The 21996-nt window shown below is 38.5% G+C and overlaps 1 protein-coding gene across 1 annotated transcript; it reads right to left on the bottom strand.

The window, feature by feature from the left end:
• Positions 1–1052: 1052 nt before the first annotated feature.
• map3k2 (mitogen-activated protein kinase kinase kinase 2) lies at positions 1053–21527 on the bottom strand. The gene is made up of 17 exons (XM_079840741.1): positions 21031–21527; positions 20000–20072; positions 19490–19605; positions 17603–17643; positions 16305–16404; positions 16073–16186; positions 15866–15962; positions 15083–15213; positions 14894–14973; positions 13895–13962; positions 13710–13802; positions 13400–13618; positions 8990–9138; positions 8763–8894; positions 8177–8306; positions 5690–5867; positions 1053–5381 (listed from the first exon to the last, which is right to left on the bottom strand). The coding sequence occupies exons 2-17, from the start codon at positions 20001–20003 to the stop codon at positions 5162–5164; spliced, it is 1872 nt and encodes a 623-aa protein (XP_079696867.1). The 5' UTR covers positions 20004–20072; positions 21031–21527; the 3' UTR covers positions 1053–5161.
• Between the last annotated feature and the right edge of the window lie 469 nt (positions 21528–21996).

Genomic DNA, 21996 nt, shown 5'->3' with positions numbered 1-21996 from the left:
ACAGCAAAGACAAAAAATATATATATTTCGAACAAATCTGTTCTTTTGAACTTTGTTTTCAAAGAATCCTGAAAGAATGCATGAAGGCTTCCACAAAAAATATTCAGCAGTAACGTTGTTTTTTCATCTTGAGCAGCAAATCAGCGCGATTTCTGCGATGCTTTCCATCACAGGAATAAATTACATTTTAAAATATATTAATGCAGAAAAAAGTTATTTTAAATTTGTAATATTTTACAAATGTTACTTACTGTTTTACTGTAATTTATCAAATAAATGCATCCTGTGTAAGCATAAAAAAACATTTAAATATCTCTCACCGACCTCAAACTTTTATGGTTTAATGTTAATGGGTTTTTTTTATTAAATGATAATGAGATAAGGATGTTAAAATATAATTAGATGATAGATATTGCACTCACAAAGAGCAATTTAATTATCTGTAAAAATGCTTAACAGCTGAACATGACTAACATGTAATACATTTCCAAGACTTTTTCCCTGATAATTTTAGGCCTTCCATGAGAACTTGCCGTAACTGATAAGTGTACTGAGGCACAGCGCACTGCTGTGGAATAATCTCGAGACCAAACAATCAATATAGCACCCTGAAATGTGAAATAAATATCTTTTTATTATTTATTTTCATCATCATTAGCAACACTTTACAAAGTGCCAGCCGTCATAGACAATCTCATAATGTCATCCTGCAAATAGGCCGATCAGTGCTGCCATCAGCAGACCACAGAGCCCCGGTGGGCCTTTACGATGCCAATCATGCGTAGAATTTTGAGTTAAAAAAAGAGAAAATAAAAATATATATATAAAAAAAATATGCGTACCACTGATATACAGATTTGATATAAACAGGCTTATTGGTCACAAACCAAATTGAATTATAAACATGGCTTTTTTCATACAATAGACAAAGAGAACAAACAACAGATACAAGTTCTGTACCAGATAAGTGTACCGTCTACAAAAACGTACAATTCAGAGTTCTAATCTTTTGTATTTCCTTTTTTTTTCTTCTTTTTTTTTTTTTTACTTTTCTGTCATCAGTTGTACAAGGCGCAAGGCATTGAGTGCGCTGGCAATAATCTCACTCAACCGGCACACAGAAAAGAAGTCTCTTTGAAACACAGAAAAACACACACTCAGACAATATAACACCCATACGAACAAATACAAAGTGCATTCATGACCCTGGAGTGGCAGCAGTGGCGTGTTTGAGTTGACGGAGAACTTCCTGTAATTACTTATCATAAGTTAAACAGAATTCATTCTGCAGCTACGGAACTATTGTTAAGTCGGAGAGATATTTTGAAGGAAAAAAAAAAATCCAACATTTTATATACAGGCAAATAGTTATGATGCCACCTAGTGGTGAACAAAAATCTGACATTACATTCCAGTAGGAAGATTCCCGATTTGCATTAAACCATCCTCTAGCCAGGGTACCAGTCATGTTGGTCCAAGTCAGTTTCTTTGGCACTGGTCAGCATTTAGACGTTCGGCTCTCACTATTTCAATCTGAATTTACAAAAGAACCAGCCATCATTTGTGTGTTGATTTCACAAGGAATGGGTAACGGCATGTATTTGCCACAGACAGAAGTGCCAAACGAGAGCGAGTGACCATGTGACCGACTTGGCCAACAAAGCTGGTAACCAAGGCAACCGTTTTCTCAGATTCTCTTGAACAGGAAACAAGCATTCAGACACAAATCGCACGTCACTCACAAACACACGCAGAATGACTGACGAACACTGGCAAAAGTATTAAAATCAGTGTAAAAATCATGGTCTCAAAATGTGCAAACATTTCAGCATCAAAAGAAAATTTTAACAGTACATACATTACAAACATACACTGCCTACTTTTCTTGTAGTATGTCTGTACATCATCTGAACAAGTAATGCTTTCGCTGCTTAAATGAAAATAAATGTGGATTTAGTTCTACGAACTGGCACTTTAAACCTCTACAGAGCAGACATTTTGCTCATTACACTGGGTGCGGAGAAATTCCTTCAAATACTGCCTCAGCAACCCAAGGTTGGCAACAGCGGGCCCACATCACATGGCTAATAAAAAATCCAAAAAAAAAAAAAAAAGAGCTGCATGGGGCTTACAAAGTGGGCCTGCCCCTTTTTAAATGACTGTAGGCCAAGTTTGGACTCGGATACTGCTAATACAGTTGGTCTATTGTGTGAGCGGGTCTTCCATGTTTTTCGTTCCCAGATATCATGATCTGGAACAGCCGCATGAAATCATTCCAAAGTAACTCTACACATTGGAGGTAGACTTGCTTAGTCACCAACAGAAAACAAAACTGTAAACGTTTGCTTGGAGTGTAATCATACCATCTGAGTCCCGTTACTATAACTGTACCTACTGTACCTACTGACAGCAAAGCTAGTATCTCTCATGTTATCACAATCTATTGGCCTGGGGTTCACACGGGACACATTCTTGTGTTAAAACAAGACCGGTCTCATTTGACCAGAATGTGTTTTTAGACATGTTCGTTGGTCCATTGTTTTAAAACTAACAATGATACGTAGACACATGGGTCAATGACAAATAATAGCATCCCATGATTCTTAAAAAAATCTACTTTTTGTATTCATGTTGGTGTTTAATGACTCTAAACACGGTGTTACCGATCACATTCCTTGAGTATGTGTGTGTGCGCATTTTAGTAATTAAAAAGATTTTTATATTAAATTGTAATCATATTTTTATAACATTTTACTACCTGAACTAACCTGTCATAAAAATAGGTAGTGTCATAAATGATCTACTACTTTAAAAGACATATTGACCTTGGCACACAGTCATGATTGTGCAGAGGTCGGTCTTTCATATTTACTTCAGCGTGACTTTGATTTAGCAAACAACAGTTCAAATATTAAAAATGCGGCTTCTCATCATTACGATATCAGGTTAGTTGTTTCACCCTTACATATTTTATATTATGCTCCAAAAATACATATTAAAACTATTTTAATTCAGAAATTATAGTCCAGTGGCGGCTCTTGGGCCTGCTGGGACGAGTCTAAAAAGGGGATGGTCCTACAGACACTTGTATGGTCTCTGATTGGTCAGAGATGGAAAGGAGATGTAATATATATATACACAGCATTTTAATACATATTTTTGGAGAAAAAAAAATTATGCCGTAATGTCATTGACCCACATATGAAAAAAATTGACCAACAAATTTACACACAAGAGTGTGTCCTGTGCGAACAAGTACGGCGCTTATTTTTAGGCTTATTCTCAGGTCACCAAGCAAGCGATATGAAATCACTGCTTGAATTATAAATGTTTGTGTTTCTATTATATGACCATTACATTAACATACGTGTATGTTAAATTACAAGTACCATACTGTCAAATTTATGAGAGGGGAGAAATAAATAACCTTCGAATTAAGAACGGCAGTTTTGTGACAAGGAATAAAAAAAAAAGAAACCCAATGGATTATGGGAGGAAGCAAGGGTAACCCCCAAAAAGTATGTATTCACCTACATCAGAAGGCAGGCACTACAGAACTATGTGGAGGAGAGATCTTGAACAGCAATGTGACTGCTCACTTAAATATCCAGGAGCGTGCACTAGCAGAGAGTGTGTAACCAAGTGCTTGACAAGTCCCAAGGCATCGTGGGATAGCGAGGTTAATTTATAGGCAAACCGTTAAGTACTGTCAAGTGCTGAGTATTGTTACGATCTGTGAAATTCTGCACATTCTGGAACCTGCAGAAATACATTAGAGTGAGAACCTCAGACGAGAACAACACTGCTGATGAATTACAACATCAGACCTCTGGCATGGAAAATATCAGCAGAAAGGATCCAGGTTGTGTTGTGTTCACTGGAAGTGCACTTACACTTTCAACTTTCTTGTTGAGAGCAATCCATTTCTCAATTCCAATCTAGCGCTCTATGTTCTTGAGATTTATAGTGGAATCAGAGCGATTCTTACTGTAAAATGTTGGCGAACTAATGTCCAGGCACTAAACCCTGCCTGTGTGGTCCGGGTTTTTCGCTTTGGTGAGTGAGTGTGTATTCAACCTGCCGACCTGATCAGATTGAAGTGTACGGCACTGTGTTGAAAGAATGCACAGGTGAATCTGACCCGAGATCAGTTTGCCAGCAGAGGGACCAAAGGGGGAAAAGGCAGAGCGGAGCTGCTTATGCTGATCTAGAAACAGTATGAAGAGCCGAGCTGTTCTAAATAATTCCTGTACAGACCAAAAGTCAGAAGACTTGTGAGTAGCTGTGCATTAAACCTATAAAATTCTAGAAAAATGATTGGACACTTAAGACGGGGGAAAATACAAAAAAAGAGGAAGGAGAGATTTGTAAAAAAGGCACACAGTAAAAACAGAAACGAAGCAGAAGGTAGAAAGGAACGGGTACAAGAGATCCTGACGAATTCTAGAGCCAGAGAGAGCGAATACACTCCGGTATATGTGGTTGCGATCGGAAGGTGAGAGAGAGTTCAGCAAACGTAAATGTTTTTACAGCATAGTGAGTAAATATTCTACAGTAAGATAAGATCTTCGATCAGAGTTCATGTACGTGTGTGTGTGTGTGTATGTTCTAGGAGGACTGTGCAAGAAAATGAGAACTTTTTTGGAGCCATGACAGCTGAGCAGGAGAGTCCTATACATCCTGTCATCTATTCGGTTTAGTTTCATTTTTTTTCCTTTTACCCTTTAGCAGCGTATTGGCGTACCTGTTGTGGGGTTGACATTCCGAGATCTTCCTGCATTTACCCAGTGCATCCAGAACCCAACTGGACTCCCCAGAGCTGAGGCTCACAATCATGGGGGATTTCAAAACATTAAAAACAAATAAATGAAAGCCTTTAGAAGACAACATCCTTTAGTCTTTTGGGGTACCAAAATCCATTAGTCTTTAGGGGTACTTACCCCTGAGTGAAATTAAGGTGCAATGTTTTCGTACGGAATCAAGCTGCTCCAAATCACCATCCTGCCCCAGCAGAGGTGTGAGATCAGGCCATTGGCCTCTTCGCTATGCGTTCTGGTCCAGTGGGGGCTCTTAGGCCTGCTGGGAGGAGTCTCAAAAGGGGATGGTCCTACAGACACTTGTTTGGAAGTCTCTGATTGGTCAGAGATGGAAGGGGGCGCGACTAGTGGACAAAAGTGTGCCGCAATAGGTCCTCAGCAGCAGGACGCTGTTTAGTCTCCACAAAAATCCGTTTAAGGAAATCACGGCAGTGGTCCGACACGTGAGGCGGCAGAGTGGGGTTGGTGGGCTGTGTGGCGATTTTAAAAATGGCTGCCATTGCTTCGTATTCCGCCCAGGGCGGCCGCTGAGTCAACATCTCCACCACGGTGCAGCCGATGCTCCTGGAATCAGAGCGCAATTACCATCATTAATGCGAGACAAAAACAAAAACAATCTTTCCTAATAGTGTTCTTAGGTGACGCTAGAAACAGATCAGGACTATTCTTAATTGAGTATTACAATTTCAGCTAGAGTGCCTTGTGCCAAGTTTTAAGTCGCATTTTACCGGAAAGGTCAAGTTATGACAATTTGATTTAAAATTACGAGCTCTCTAAAAAAAAAAAAACATTAAACATATGCACTGATGATTAATTCACATAGAAAAACAATGTGGATGAATTTTAATTTCCTGCAGACTTTAACGGCTTACCAGACATCAGCTTTCCTGCCATACCCCTCTCCGCTGATGACCTCAGGGCTCATCCAGTAGGGTGTACCTGTCACTGACTTGATGCCCGTTCCGGACAGGCAGATGGTCTGGAGTCGCCGACTCGCTCCAAAGTCACCCAGCTTCACATTACCTGCAGAGTCCCGAAGGATATTGGCACCTACATGAATACAAGAACAGGGGTAAACATTTTCATTATGGGGATGGGAGTATCTTCTTGACATGAAAAAGAAAAAAAAAACTTCCAAGATCATAAATGAAATATAAGAATGTCAAAAGTACCGTTTCTATTTTACAAAGCAGAAAATGTAATGGCAATAGTACCGACTCAAAAAAAAAAGTTCTTACTATTGTAAGAACTGACTACTGACAATGGTTAATTTTTAAAGGGGACCTATTATGCCCCTTTTTACAAGATGTAATATACACCGATCAGACATAACATTATGACATCCTTCCTAATATTGTGTTGGTCCCTCTTTTGTTGGCAAAACAGCCCTGACCCGCCGAGGCATGGACTCCACTAGAGCGCTGAAGGGATGCTGTGGTATCTGGCACCAAGATGTTAGCAGCAGATCCTTTAAGTACTGTAAGTTGCGAGGTGGGGCCTCCATGGATCGGACTTGTTTGTTTAGCATCCCACAGATGCTCGATTGGATTGAGATCTGGGGAATTTGGAAGCTAAGTCAACAGAACCATTTTTGCTTTGTGGCAGGGCGCATTATCCTGCTGAAAGAGGCCACAGCCACCAGGGAATACCGTTTCCATGAAAGGGTGTACATGGACCCAAGTTTTCCCAGCAGAACATTGCCAAAAGCTGCACTGCCTCCGCCGGCTTGCGTTCTTCCCATAGTGCATCCTGGTGCCATGTGTTCCCCAGGTAAGAAACGCACAAGCACACGGCCATCCATGTGATGTAAAAGAAAACGTGACGAGACCAGTAGCTCGTCTGTTTGATCGTACCACACGGGCCAGCCTTCGCTCCCCACGTGCATCAATGAGCCCATGACCCTGTCGCCAGTTCACCACTTTTTCTTCCTTGAATCACTTTTGATAGATACTGACCACTGCAGACGGGGAACACCCCAGAAGAGCTGCATTTTTGGAGATGCTCTGACCCAGTCGTCTAGCCATCACAATTTGTCAAACTCACTCAAAGTCAAATCCTTACGCTTTTCTTTTTTTCCTGCTTCATCACGGCACCTGTTAGTGGGTGGGATATATTAGGCAGCAAGTGAATATTTTGTCCTCAAAGTTGGTGTTAGAAGAGATAATCAGTGTTATTCACTTCACCTGTCAGTAGTCATTATGTTATGCCTGGTCGGTGTAAGTCTCAGGTGTCCCAAGAATGTGTCTGAAGTTTCAGCTCAAAATAACCCACAGATTATTAATTATACCATGTTGTAAATGTAAATTTTTCAGTGAAAACAAAAACATGCTGTTTTCGTGCATGTATTTTTAAGAGCTGCTGCTCTCCACGCCCCTGTACCTTTACAGCTCATGCCTGGATACTCTGCCAAAAAGTGTAACAAAACTCTAATCATGGCCACACTCGCGTGACATTGCAGTTGCACGATGAAAGTTTATTATTTGCATGCATTTTAAACTTCTAATATATGGTTTTCTGAGTGCGCAGAAAGCTGGCTGTCAGACGGCGCTTCCTGTGAGTATTAAACTCATTTCTCTTTCGTGACTATTTTGACTTTTGTCTATACACACAAGGTTATTTCAAAAACACACAAAGTTTACATAAACACAGTCGGTCATGTATGTGAACGTAAATAGCAGGGAAAGAAATTGCATGTGTATATTAGGTCTTTGTGTTAAAGTGACAGCAGACGAATGTACAGTACCCTACTGCTGCTGTTAATATGAATCAAACAACAAACGAAAAACAGAAAATCACTCGCTGCTCTTGACTTAATTACTTTAGTAGCTTTAATAAGAACACATTTCTTACTTGAATGCTGCTGTTAATTGCTCAGGCGAAGAGATAAACATGGCGGACTGTGTACAGCTCACTCAGGGGAGGAGCTAAGCTAATATGACAGGTTCTGTCACCAGTCATGGGGGGGGCTGTTCCAATGTGACGTCACATTGGAGTAAATTCCTGAACAGCATTTTGAGACACTGTTTCAGATTTATAGGGAAAATCACAAACGGAGGATGGATTGGATGGATTTTTAGCACAATATAGTGGTTGTGTACACACACACTGCAGACAAATAAATATTTTCCAAAACAATATAAAAGTGAATTTTGCATAATAGGTCTCCTTTAAATTAAAATTTTGAATATGCTGCTGACGTACATGAAGAAGCACTGGAGAACTGAGACATTAAAAGAGAGTTAAAAACAAGGCGGAGTGCTACACTTTCATTATTGGAGAAATCATTTTCCATTATTGCAGAATATATATGCAATTCAGCTTGTTATAATTGACAACATCAGGGCATGCAGTTCTCTCACCTTTTATGTCTCTGTGGACAATCATATTACTGTGCAGGTAGCACACGCCTTCTAGTATCTGCCTTGTATATTTACGCGTGACATTCTCCGTCAGAGCACCGTACGACTTCAGCTGGTCTTTAATAGAGCCCTATGGACAAACATCAAAAATTAAAAATTATCTACTACCTTTCTGACTGGAACTTGTCCAAATTTCTCACAAAAATGTTTTGCCAGGTTTTGACAGGCTGACTGGTTGCACAAATCCTCCACTAAATGAACTCACTAAATCTATTAGAGCATTTATTAAATTAACATCTCATTTACTGAACCATATGATATCGTTTCAGTCATGTCCGACTTGTGAAGAACCAAGAAAGTTGCGTATATTCACTGTTTATGAGATTAACAATACTGTAATTAGGCACAACAATATAGTTATACATAACATTCCGATATTTTTGTAATAAATTATATTTTAAATTTAAAAAAATACTATTGTTTAGTTTAGGGAGCCTTTTTTGGTGCTTCCACACTGCAAAACTCTAGGAAACAGTCAGTGCTCAATAATATGTGCATTTAAGTCTGTGAATTAACATGCACTTACCCCAGGCATGTACTCCATAAAGATGGAAAGCGTTCTTTCATGCGTGTCCCGCAAGCAGCCATAGTACTGAACAATGCGCTCATGGAAAAGATTTTTCAGCAGCTGAATCTCACACTCCAGAGCACTCACCTCCTGAACACACATACAAACAAAGTGCAAAGGTTCACTAGACACCATATTAAAATTGTCTAGTCGACCTTACAAATCCAGAAAAAAAAAACTGTTACCTTGCTGGTTTCTGGACTATCCGGGTCAAACTGAACCTGTTTAACAGCCAGTTCTCTGCCAGTGTCCGCATCGTAGCATAGAAACACTCGCCCGAATGCTCCTTGCCCCAAAAGCTTCCCTAGACGCCAGTTTGTGGGAGCCCGAGGGGCTAAACACAGAGAGGAGAGAAGATTAAACAGAGAACAACACAGTCCCCCCTCCGACTTTTCTAGCTCTTCATGTTTACTGCATTTGAAATTGATAAAAGACTGCACATTATGTAGGGCAGGACTTTGATTGGATGAAGAAAAGTAAGCCCTGATATTACTGGTTAAATATGTACACTACAGTTAAAACGTTTGGGGACATTAAGGTTTTTTTGGAAGAAGTCTCATGCTCACCAAGGCTGCATTGATTTGATCAAAAGAAGCTCAACTGAACATGCTTGCCACACGAGTACAAACCTCATTGGTGCTTGCAGAAGTAGGGCTGGGCGATTTTGCCAAAAAAAAAAAAATCTTTGATTTTTTAAAGAAAAATTCGAGTTTCGATTCTCGATTTTCGATTTTTTTTCCAATGCACTTAAAAAATGACTGCAGACATCAGATATAGTGTCAAAAGTGCAACTTTATTGCTATGATTGTCTGTCAATCAACAATTTCAAGCTTTAACCCAGGTTTAAGCAAAAGTGCAACAACTTCACAGTAGCTTAAATTTTCTGTTCAAGAAATCAGATAATTACAAATTTTGTAACATATAACATTACAATAATAAAAAAAAACTCTTCTCAGTGCGAATATAAAAAATGAAACATGCCTGTGGCAGACATATAGCCTGCTCAAAGAGTGAAAAAATTTAAACTTTTATCTAACAACAAAACACGTGCTTGTTAGATCTCTGAAACATTGTGCATGCTCATTCTAAACATTTTTTGAAACATCAGGCAGATGCTGCGCAGAGTCCAACTAGTGTTAATGTAGTGAACCGTCAGACTCAGATATGGCTGCATCGTCCGGCTGGACCACAGGTCCGTTGTGGCTGAGTAAAACTGCATCTCCTCCAGCTCACTGCGGATCTTTTCCCGAGTTGTATTGTACAGGTGAGGCAGCGCTACAGTGGCGAAATACTTGCGACTGGGGACAACGTATCTCGCATCTAATACTTTCAGCATCTGATTAAAGCCTCGCTTTTCGACAGAATAAATTGGCAGCATGTCTGTGGCAATATAAAACGTGATCGCCTCTGTAATCGCTCTCCATCGCGCTCCGTTCTTATCATAAGGCACACAGTTTGTAAAGCTCTCAGGAAGTATAGTTTGCTTTTTAGCAGGTGTGCTAGAGGAGCCGTTTTCGCTACGGAGCCGGCTGCACTTCTCCCATTCTTTGCGATGTTTATTCCTCAGGTGCTGGAACAGATTTGTTGTACTGCTGCTTCCAGTAGCAACAGCCTTGAAACATATTTTGCAGCAAGGCTTCGTCTGTGTTTTGTCTGCTGCATCAAAACCAAACCAGTTCCAAATTACGGAATTACCTGTGCCTTTCTTTGGAACTAGTTCTCTGCTACACGATGCCATGTTGTTTTGACTGTTGTTTTGTTGTTTTGACTGTTACGCGGGACGGGGGCTGGGCGGCTGGCTCATATCGCTATGGTAACGCACAAGGACGAAACGCGGAAAAGTCCGAAAAAACTATTGTGGTAAAAAAACTCGAGTTTGCAAAAAAAAAATCGTTTTAAACTACAAAATCGATAAATCGATTAAATCGATTTTTTGCCCAGCCCTATGCAGAAGCTTAATTAGGGGTGTAACGATATTCAAACCAAACCGAAAAACCGCAATACACCGCCCACGGTTCGAACTGCGATACTCTCATATCGAACAGAGCGTGACTTGGGCGATCGCTCAAGCTGCATGGTGGAAGGGCAAAGAGTGCTACATTGGAGTCCCAGCAACATCGTCGTTTTAGTAGCTTGTTACAAAATTTAAAAAAAAATCTCACCTCAGAAAACAGCTTTCCTATACCGTGCCCTATCACCAGGGTTCTAAATTAACACCCGCCAACCTGCCAAATGCGGGTTAAATATCATTTTGGCGGGTGTTAATAAAAACTTACTAGCCAGTTTGGCCGTTGATGCATGAGGCATTACGCATGATCCAACATAAGGCTCTGTTCTCAGTCATTTATCCCGCTGGCAGCACTCCGTTTCCCATGTAGCTACACTGTGCCGTAATGCTAGACATTTCAACACATTTGTGCCAGCCCTTTCTGCCACAACCCAGTTGCGCTGTTGATCTCTGCGCAGGACGCGAGAAGTTGAATCAAGCATCACTGGTAGAACGGGAGACTCAGCTGGTAAATAATTAATGCAGCATTAGTTTTTTCTGTCATCCTCTGGCTAGCGTTACATTATATAAATCACGCTTTTATTCATGCAAATGCTTTTAAACCATTGAAGATCTGCCAGTGACACACACACACACAACGCACAGAAAGTTTGCGCCAGATTCGAGTTCTCTTTCGCGCTCGAACAAACAATAACACACAATTATGCCAAAATGCCAGTTTCGTTGAGTATCCTCATAAGAGCACCCTTAAAAGAGTTAAATAACGTCTTAAAATAACTTAAAGAGGTGTGAGAAAATGAGACAAGTGAGAGACCCGCTTCATGTGCGACAGCGAACGTTCTTAAAGTGACAGTAACCACTTATAATGACAATGTAAAGAACCAAAGCAATTACTCAGTAAATACGCACTGCTCTTGACTAAATAACTTTTATAGCTTTAACACGGATTACTATATATCATTTATAATTTATGCAGTGGAAACTAACTTTTCAATTTCTCTAGGCTATATTTCCTAGGTTGGAAGGGCACTGGTAGCCTTCATATGAAATGTATTATGGGTTTGTGTGAGGATTGTTGTTAAAATCACTTGAAATTAAAAGTTGTTGTATTTTTTTAAGCTTAATACATTTTAGTGTTATTTCATAGAGACATCAGTGATACTGGCCTTCATAAATTCATAAAAGAAGCCATTCAACAAAAATTGTATGCATTTTACTTTATATGTGTTTTCATGCCAACAATGTTAATAAAATTATCAAATCCATTCGGTGGCACTCATAATTTCTCAAATTTTCACCGGAAAAAAAATGGCTAGTGGAAATTCTGATTGGCCGGTAACTTTAAAAAGTTAACAGCCACAATGGCTGGTGATCAAAAAAGTTAATTTAGAACCCTGCCTATCACGCCGTATATTATAAGCGCAAGAGAAACTGAGCATGCAACGTTACGATGTCAATTCGTAAGTCATGAAAAGTACCAATAAATCACATAACTGGATTTGCATGTAGTTATGATGTGCATTCTGTTTATCAGGAGCAGTTTTCATGTTTCATAAACAGTTCATGAAGTATTGTGTATTCGCCATGGTAACTGTTGTTTCCATAACCACAAAATGCCACTTTATTTTCACTTTATTCACTTTAATTAGTGTGGTGGCTACTTTATAGTATTAACAAACTGCTTTTTAATATCTAATATCTTATACTGATGAATAAATAGGCCTATAAGTTATAGTCATATTCATACAATTAATGTATTTGTTAAGTAGGCTACAGTGGGACATTACTTGTGTGTATCATCAATTTTTATGAAATAAATGCTTTTTTTTTTCTTTTCTTTTTTTACATTATGGTAAATTGTAGAACTAGTCAGAAATAATCTACTCATTTTACCGTGCAGACATTTATTTCATTTTAGTTTAGGTATGCTAACTGCTCTAAAGAAAACATGAAGCCAATGTATAAAGTTAAATTATTGCTGTCGTTATTATTAAGTTAAAAGTGAATCTAGTGTTATTATTGCTGGTGCCCACCATGAACCATGACTCCACAGCAAACAGAACCAAACCGTGGCTCCAAAATCGTGACATGAACTGAACCGTGGCCAAGGAGTATCGTTACACCCCTATTAAACATGCTGCGTAACACGAGAATGAACCTCATTGGTTCTCGCACGTCAAAAGAACCTGCTTGAGAGTCTGTTTACCACGACTGATGTGCCAGTTGATGAATGTTTATATGTGAATAAAATACTAAATTCAACAACATAAATCGATTGGGTCTCTTGAGAAAATTGACTAAGCTGTCCAAAATCCATATGAACTCAATTCATATGGATTAGTTTTACAATCTATTTATGAACTTTTTGTGTCCCTGTGAATGGAGGGACAGAAAGCGCTCAGATTTAATCAAAAACATCTTCATTTGTGTTCCGAAGATGAACGAAAGTCTTACGGTTTAGAACGACATGAGGGTAAGTAATTAATTACAGAATTTTCAGTTTTGGGAGAACTACCCCTTTAATATATTTTTGGAAACGCATGATACTTTGAAATTATATTTAGTATTAAACTGGTACATCACTCACAGCGGCTGGGAGGGCTGATGTCCATGACTGATAGAGTGGGGTTAGAGCTGGGCTCTATATCGCTGCCGCGGCGTCTGCGCCCTGGTTCCTCTAGCTCAGGAGTGAAGATGCTGCTTCCACTGCTAGTGCTGGGGCTCTGCTGCTCTGTAGGACTGAAGCTCACCGGAGAACGGAAACCATGAGCCTGTGTCCGCCGCGCCCTTGGAAAGGTCTTGCGTCCTGAGTGGAGAAAGAAGATCAAATTTAGGAACAGCTCATGCAATTTCAGGATGCATGGTTTTGCTTTTTTGGAAAGATGAGCAAACCTCACCATCGCTGTAGTCCTGCAAACCAAACGAGATGTGATATCGCCTAGGATAGGTTCCTCCCTTCCCTGTTTTTTCAAACACTGGTATATCATATTCTGTGAAACAGCGCAGAAAGATTATAGATTGAGAAATTCAAACTAACGTAAGATTTCATGTGACATCAAAGCAGAGTTCAGCAAGAGCTTACCAGGGAACTCTTGATGATTATCTGGGTAGCTCAGGGCTCGAGGCATACGAGATTTAGGATAGGTCTCACTGTAAGAGATCAGTGAAAGCGTCACTCAGTGTTCTCAGTATTTTTAATCTAAGTACAAACGTCAACTGCACACTACCGTTCAAAATTTTGGGGTCAGTGAGATTTTTTTTTAAATATTTTTGAGAGAAATCACTTATGCCCCCCAAGCCTGCATTTATTTGAAAATAATACAGTAAAACAGTAATATTGTGAAATATAACTACAATTTTAAATAACTATTTTATATATATATATATATATATATATATATATATATATATATATATATATATATATATATATATATATATATATATATATATATATATATATATATATATATATATATATATATATATATATATATATATATATAAATTATTTATTACTGCAATTGCAAAGCTGAATTTTTAGCAGCCATTACTCCAGTGTCACATGATCCTTCAGAAATCATTCTAATATGATGATTTTGTGCTTAAGAAACATTTCTTATTGTTATCAATGTGGAAATGTTGTGCTGAGATATGTATATAATTTTTCTTTTTTTTTGGAAACCATAATACAACAGCATTTATTTGAAATAGAAAACTTTTGTAACATTCAAGTAGAACTATCACTTTTGAACAATTGAATGCACCTATGCTGAATTAAAAAAAAATCTTACTGACCACAAACTTTTGAACAGTAGGTTATGTCTGTGAGATCAAAAGTTTCTGTGATTGTCACTGGATGCCTGGTCATGTCATGTGGCATCCTGACACAGGTTAAAAGAATGCTGTTAATACAAGTTCAGATCTGCCAAACAAAATCTGTGACATTCTGTCTATTTCCACTGAAAACACATTAAATTGCATTTACAGTAGTGCACCTACACAAGACGCCTATAGACGAGGCACTGATTTCTGCAACAATTTAATTACGGCTGCAGGCACGCATCACTTAGTTGTTTACCTATCAAGTGGACTGTCCAGGGAAGGACAGCTGCCTGATGCTGAATTCTCAGGACTGCTCATAGACAGAGGGTCTAGCATCTAAAGAGTGAATTACAGGAAAAGATAAATGAGCCATAAGGACACAGATTATGCTATTGCTTTAGTACACCCACATCAGCCAAACCAGATATGTTATCAGACTATGTACCTGGTCCATGCTCTCTGGTATGAACTCGCCCTCACTGTTGATGCTGGTGAAAGAGCCGTTTCTGGCCACCTGCTGCAGAGCATCAGGAATATAGCCTGGAGGAGGAGAACTACGATCGGTTGACTGAGAACCTAAAGAGGGAGAGAGGGGACACAGACAGAACACCGTTTAAAATTGATTGTTTGTCATTTATGTTGTGGTTCGACTTGAAGAAACACCTTATGTAATTTAATAAACTGAACAGAGTAGTTTCCGTTAATTGGAGCAGTGGGGTTGAAAAAGTATCAGTCCAGTCATTTGAGAGGAGGAGCAAGTCATTATATGTTGTTAAAAGATTATTTAAGTAGTCATTAAACGCATGCTGCGATAGTTTTTCTTTCCTATTGTGACGGAAATACAAGTGAAAAAAGTAGGACGTGACTTGATTTTGTCTATCAGGATTTGACTGGATCATTCATTGGATTGTTGTGGTTTGCTACTGCAGCAATCTCATGTGAGTGACAGGTTGTCCTGTCCTCATGTCAGAAAACATCAGAGAAGAGATGTCGCTGCAAGTAGGAGTGGAAATTAATTTGATTAAAGATTACAAGGGCAAGTGAAATAAAATTTTAATTGTCAATTGTGATTTCATGTTGACTTTAAGAGAATGTCTTCCTTCAGAATAAAATGCACCAATGAATTGTGCACAATAAAGCCAAGAACATAAAATGAAGAAAGCAAATTTCGATTTTATGTTGACTTGGATGACAAAGATGCAATTCAGAGACACTGAATGCAACTCACCTATGAGTGCCAGCATGCTCTTTTTATCTGCAGCACTGAAGTCTGTGTTGTCCAAGTTCTCATGAGCAGGCAACAGGTCCTTACTGGAAACAGAATTCTGAAAGTGCAAGAAGTAAACATATTACATAAGGCATTTAGCTTTTATATTAGGTCACAGGTCTCAGGTTAGCACTATCTCTCGGGGCATGGTTTATAATGATCACTGACCTGAGTGCAAGAGGGGAGCACCAGCAAGATTTTTAGGCTCTTCATATGCACAGAACGATCCAACAGCTCCACGGCTTTATCCAGATCATCCTGAGTACGCAATGGAATCACAAGCTACAGGAAAGAGAAAAAGGTAAATCGACAGGAAAACAACAACTTTGGCAGCCACATATCAAAACATTCTAATAAATACAGTATATCATAAATGTGATAAAGCTGTGGCATTCGTCACCTCATTATTGGTGTAATGCAGGTCCATGCTCTGCCCAAAGGCTACTTTAGCTTTGGCGCTCAGATCTTCCAGAATGACAGGTCGAGGGAACTGCAGGATCCTTAAGTAAAAGAGAATGCATTATAAATCATACCTCATCATCTGTTACTTCAACAGAATCAATCAAAAAGTTCAGCCAATTGCATTCTCTAATTATAATAAATGACATAATTAGCATTGCATTAAAGTTTAAAAAGCAAAGCATGGAAATTAAAAAAAAACATTAAAGGGTTAGTTTACCTAAAAATTTAAATTCTGTCATTCATTTCTCACCCTCATGTCATTACAAACCAGTAAGAACTTCGTTCATCTTCAGAACACAAATTATGATATTTTTGATTAAATCGGAGAGCTCTCTGACCCCTCCATAGGGAGCAATTTAATTACTGTACCACTTTCAAGGTCCAGAAAGATAGTAAAGACATCATTAAAACAGTCCATGTGACGCCAGTGGTCCAACCTTAATTTTATGAAGCACTGAGAATACGGTTTGTGCGCAAAAAATTAAAAAAATAATGACTTTATTCAACAATTTCTTCTCGTCTGTGTCAGTCTCCTACGTCAGCATCACACATATGAGTCATGGTGCTCACGTGAACAGCTTCAGCCAATGGTAAGCCGGCGTTCTGGTGTAGCTCTGACGTAACTCGGAAGTGCTGCACTGTATTTAATACATCAACAGCGTAGGAGACTGACACAGATGTGAAGAAATTGTTGCATAAAGTTGTTATTTTTGCACACAAAAAAGTATTCTCGACAATTTATAAAATTAAGGTTGAACCACTCTAGTCACATTGAATATTTTAACAATGTCTTTACTACCTTTCTGGACCTGCTCAGAGAGCTCTTGGATTTCATCAAAAATATCTTCAATTGTGTTCTGAAGATGAACGAAGGGGTTGGGAACAATGAGTAATTCATAACAGAACTTTCATTTTTTCATGAACTAACTCTATAACTAATTCCAAGGAGTGTCTTCTGGCAGGTTTAAGTTCTTTGTATACAGATTCACACAAACACATGACTGCCCAAACTGCATCACTAATCCCCTTAGTTAATTTGGCTTAGAGCAAAACATCTTGTGTGAAGTGATCATCAAGTACTGGGAATAAAAATGCAGGTTTGGACAAACTAACACAACATCCATTACACAGTAACTACAGGGCTCGGTCGGACGGGTTTAATTAAGAGAAACCTCAAGAGGGAAGTGATAAAAATAGGAAGTGATGTAGAGCAGAAGCAGGACTTGTGGTCATTACCTCTTCTCTCCTCTGTACTCAAACTTCACCCGTACATCATTCTGTGGACAAGCAAACACAGTTTTACACGCATCTCTATGCACACAGTCATATTCACAACAGTCTGAACAGAACTGGGAAACCCACTGAAAATATTTGCGACGATTTTTGTGGGCGATATAAAATTAAGCAACAATGTGAATATTGCATTGATTTTTGTCCACTTTTTATTTGCCTGTGACCATGTCAATAGATTAGTTTCACGTTACTTCCTTGTCTCAAGACTCTGTTACTTACTCTTATTGAAACTTCAGTATAAAAAGGGCATTAAAGTAGGCAACTTCCATGAATCAGTTTGAATTGTCCATTCAATGTTTGCAACATCACTGAAGTTCAGTCTAGGTGGTATATTAATATATTATTAAAATGTTTTGTAGAAAATATTCAGATAATTTATCACTTTATATTGGTGAATCTACATACTGTAAATAGTGATTGAAACAGAATAGGGGTGTACCGATACAACGTTATATATTTATATATATATAAGAATGTGACGATATGTACCGTTGATGTAAACAATATGGTTCGCAATAGAGTTTTATCAAAGACACAGCTTTCTGTATTTATAATGTATAATTCAGCTAAAAATGTACATTTGTCATGTACACACCCTCATGTCGTTTCAAACCTATACAATTTTCAACTTCCAAAAATACAAATAAAAGATATTTGTTATAAAACCTGAGAGATTTCTGTGCCTCTACATGAAACTACTATATATAATGTTAAATATAATGCATAATAATGCAATGGAATAATATTATTATTATTTTATTATTATTATCATTGGGACCTACAAATATTACTTTAATAACAATAAAGTAATACTAATAATAAAAACAATTTTGGCTTAAAATATCACGATAGTATTGTGTCGCAGGTTCAGTATCATTGTATCAATTTGTGAAATAAATGTATCGTTAAACCCCTGTTTAAATTTGTGTTGCTGAATTCTTTTCCAGTGTTTTACATCTTACAGGCTATTCAGCATAGGCCATTTGTTTTAAATAAAATTCCTCAATGTTGCATTTTAAAGTCGGCATGAAACAGAAGTTGCGTTAGTCTTAACCATTACCATTTTAGTGTATATATATCTAAGTGAAACAGCTTCTGGAATGAGAAAAACGTAGGGTGGGACTTGATTTCATCCTTTGGGGATTGATTGTGTCGTAGGAAGTTGGGTTTTGCTAACTAACTGGAGGCAGATCTGAATGCCACTTTGCAGTCAGTTGTGGAAGCTATTCAGGGGTGGAAAGAGTACAGAAAACAATATACTCAAGTAAAAGTACCATTCCAAAAGTACTTCCCAAAAAACGTAGTGCGCGTAGAGTAAAAAGTACTTGTCCAAAAAACTACTTGAGTAAGAGTAAAAGAGTAGCTAATTTTAAAGTACTCCCGAGTAGTGAGATGAGATGAGGATTCTGCCCCCATATAATAAAACACTTGCTCGACCAGAGTCGACTCAATGTCATGCATCTTTATAAAACGTGAAAGGTTACAAGAAAATGCCATGCACATCGCCACGCGAAATGGGGTCTCATGCACTCAACATGACACGCACCACGATGATGTCATTTTTGCCGCACACACCTTCACCCTCTTGCGGACTTGGCAAGTATAAACCAGGCTTAACCCTATGCTACAGTATGCGTAAGTGGTTGGCCTGTGTACAAACTGAGTGATGTCATCACCCTTATTCAGCTGTGGGCACATTTACAGTACACGCTGTTTGCATGCGTGCAAGTGACAGATAAGAGTAGAAATGATTTATTAGGCAATGTTTCGTTGAAGTTTAGCACCAACACCGCAAGCACTGATGTGAATTACAAAAGAGGCAATGCAGACCTGGTTCTTTGGAGAAGAGGCCTTGGGTTTGCTCAGGTCAGACAGACCAGATGGTCGACTGGATCGATGCAGCACCACCAGGTCTTGCATGATGGAATTCAGGGCCTCCTGTTCATCTACAAAGTAACAGTATTACAAATTCTCATTAAAATGAATCATACTTATGTTCCCGCTTTGTAGCAAGTGTCTTTAACTACTACATACTAATATTTAAATTAATTATTTGATGCAATGCACTTGTGTACATACATGTTTTTACACATTGTATTTACATTAAAAAATTCCTGCATATTTAAATTAAACTGTTGACCCACCCTTAAACCTAACCATAATACCAGCAAACATGTCCCTGACCTTTTTTTGCAGTAAAATATGAACACAATAAGTACATTGTACCTAACAATGTTTTTATGCAAGTGCATAGCTGTTCGAGAGACATTACATCCTTTGTAGTACAAACAAATAAAAACGTTCAGTTTTATGTCTAAATTTTACAAACCGGGTACTTACCCATTTTGACAGATCACCGGTTCACCCAGGAGCAAAGGAAAGAGGATTCTCCCATGAGATGGGATCCTTTCTCCTGTACAAGAGAACAATCATTGTATTACATAAATAATTGCATTAATTAATAATGAAATAATGAAAATATTTGTGCTAAGTGACAAACCATTGACATTCTATTAAGACTAGTGAAACCACTGGAACGAAACTATTCCTTGTTGCAACAGAACATCAAAAAGTTCCTCTTTATACAGCAGCACATTAGAAAGCAATGCTGTAGGACATGAAATTACAATGGGAAAACTTTTGCAATTGTAATTTTGCAATTTGCAAAATCTCTCAATAAAAGTCCCAGCTAGCGTCCTTCCGCAGGCAAGCTGTCAAAATCAGAACTGAAAGACGCAGGATGACAGCAGAAGCTAGATTGTCTGACACTGAGGTGTTTACACACACAAACATAAAAATCTCTTAAACTCCCCAAATCATGACAACTAAAGTACAGGTAATCATCAATAGCTTAGATTAATAGCTTATTAGCGCATGTCATCCGTCAAGACACTGTCATGCCACATTTATGACCATGATAGTTTGAGTACAACATAGTAATAACTCACAAAATCAACTTGTATACACACAATATGACAAACAGTAAAATGAAATGTCAGTTAAAACATATACTCTAACGGCACGCCAAGCTAACTAGTTAGCACACCTGTCAAAACTATGACAGGTCAAAGTAACCAAATGCGACGACATGAGGACATATAATTAAAGTCACAATAGCATTTAGGTATTCGATTTAGTATTGTCTAGACCACGACACAATGTTAAATATAACTACAGCCCTAAATCATATTTATAAACACACAGTTAGCCGCTTAGCTCTCTAGGCCAAAGTTAGCATTGCGCCAGCATGCTAACGAACCGCTTCGTGCTTCAACAGCTAACAGAGAGATTCTGACAGACTTGTCTGATTAAAATGTCTTTGTTATGCAGTCACCTAATAAAACAGATATAAATAAAGAGCATTTGATCACCTGGGTGAGCTCGGTCCGTTCACTTCCTCATCCACAGATATGAGGCCTCCAGACGAATCTGACACTCAAATAAATGGCTTTAACTTCAGTCCAAGGCCTGACTTCACGGCCAAATCATCTCGCGCTGACTCCAACACACTTTAACGGCTAGTGAAAGCAGCTGACGATGATTCCAGGCCAATTTGTGGATGAAAACAGCCAATCTTCGACCGCGGACCGGGGTTTGTTTACATTGGGTTCAACGCGCTGTACCTGACGAAGATCAACTGTTGTCAATTAGACTGAGAAGAATTTTGAGATTCACGAACTAGGACGATAACAATGCACAAACTGAGAAGGTCTGGTCAGAAAATGAAACAACACATTGAGCAAATTATGTTAGGTATTAAGTACACTTAAAAACACTACACAGTGCACACGCAGACACACACTACTTTAGAACAGCACCGCTGTCCTTTGACTCAATCAACTCACATGTCTCCACAGCGCCATCTGCCGACTGTCATCTAATGCTTCGGATGGCCAGAGACTCGCCAGTGTCAAGTTGTAGCCAATCAGAGAACGTGGTTCGCTTGTTCTCAGCCAATCAGAACAACGAATGCTCAATTACGAACTCCCATTTGATCTACAGGCACATGTTTGCTGCGTGCGCGAGTGCACCTACACTCTTTCCTTCGTCACATTTCATTTGATTATATCGATTATTCAGACAATGCGGTTATTTGCAATATTCATAATTCACTCTATGCCGCTAAACGTCGCATTTTGAATGACTTAAGTCTATATATAAATGCCAACCATTTGACCTTCTCATTTCTTTTCCTGTTCATTAAACCATTATGCCATCTGGTGGATAAAGATGAGGATTAGATAGCAAATTCTTTTACTTTGTTTTTGAAAAGTCATGTGTCATCAGTGTATCAAATGTTATCTCAATTAAAAGGTCAAAAAAGTTCATCTTTATGG

This window comes from Gobio gobio (assembly GCF_949357685.1).
Source record: "Gobio gobio genome assembly, chromosome: 17".
In the NCBI taxonomy this organism is placed as follows: Eukaryota; Metazoa; Chordata; class Actinopteri; order Cypriniformes; family Gobionidae; genus Gobio; species Gobio gobio.
Note: the sequence above shows the minus strand (reverse complement) of the source record. Positions and strands in the feature narration are given on the sequence as shown.

Bases quoted from the DNA above. Each gene is read 5' to 3' on its own strand.
- map3k2 (XM_079840741.1), bottom strand. The intron at 16,405-17,602 runs GTAATGACCACA...CTTTTACTTAAG, and splicing joins GAGTACAGAGGAGAGAAGAG to GATCCTGCAGTTCCCTCGAC. The intron at 14,974-15,082 runs GTACATAGTCTG...TTCACTCTTTAG, and splicing joins TACCAGAGAGCATGGACCAG to ATGCTAGACCCTCTGTCTAT.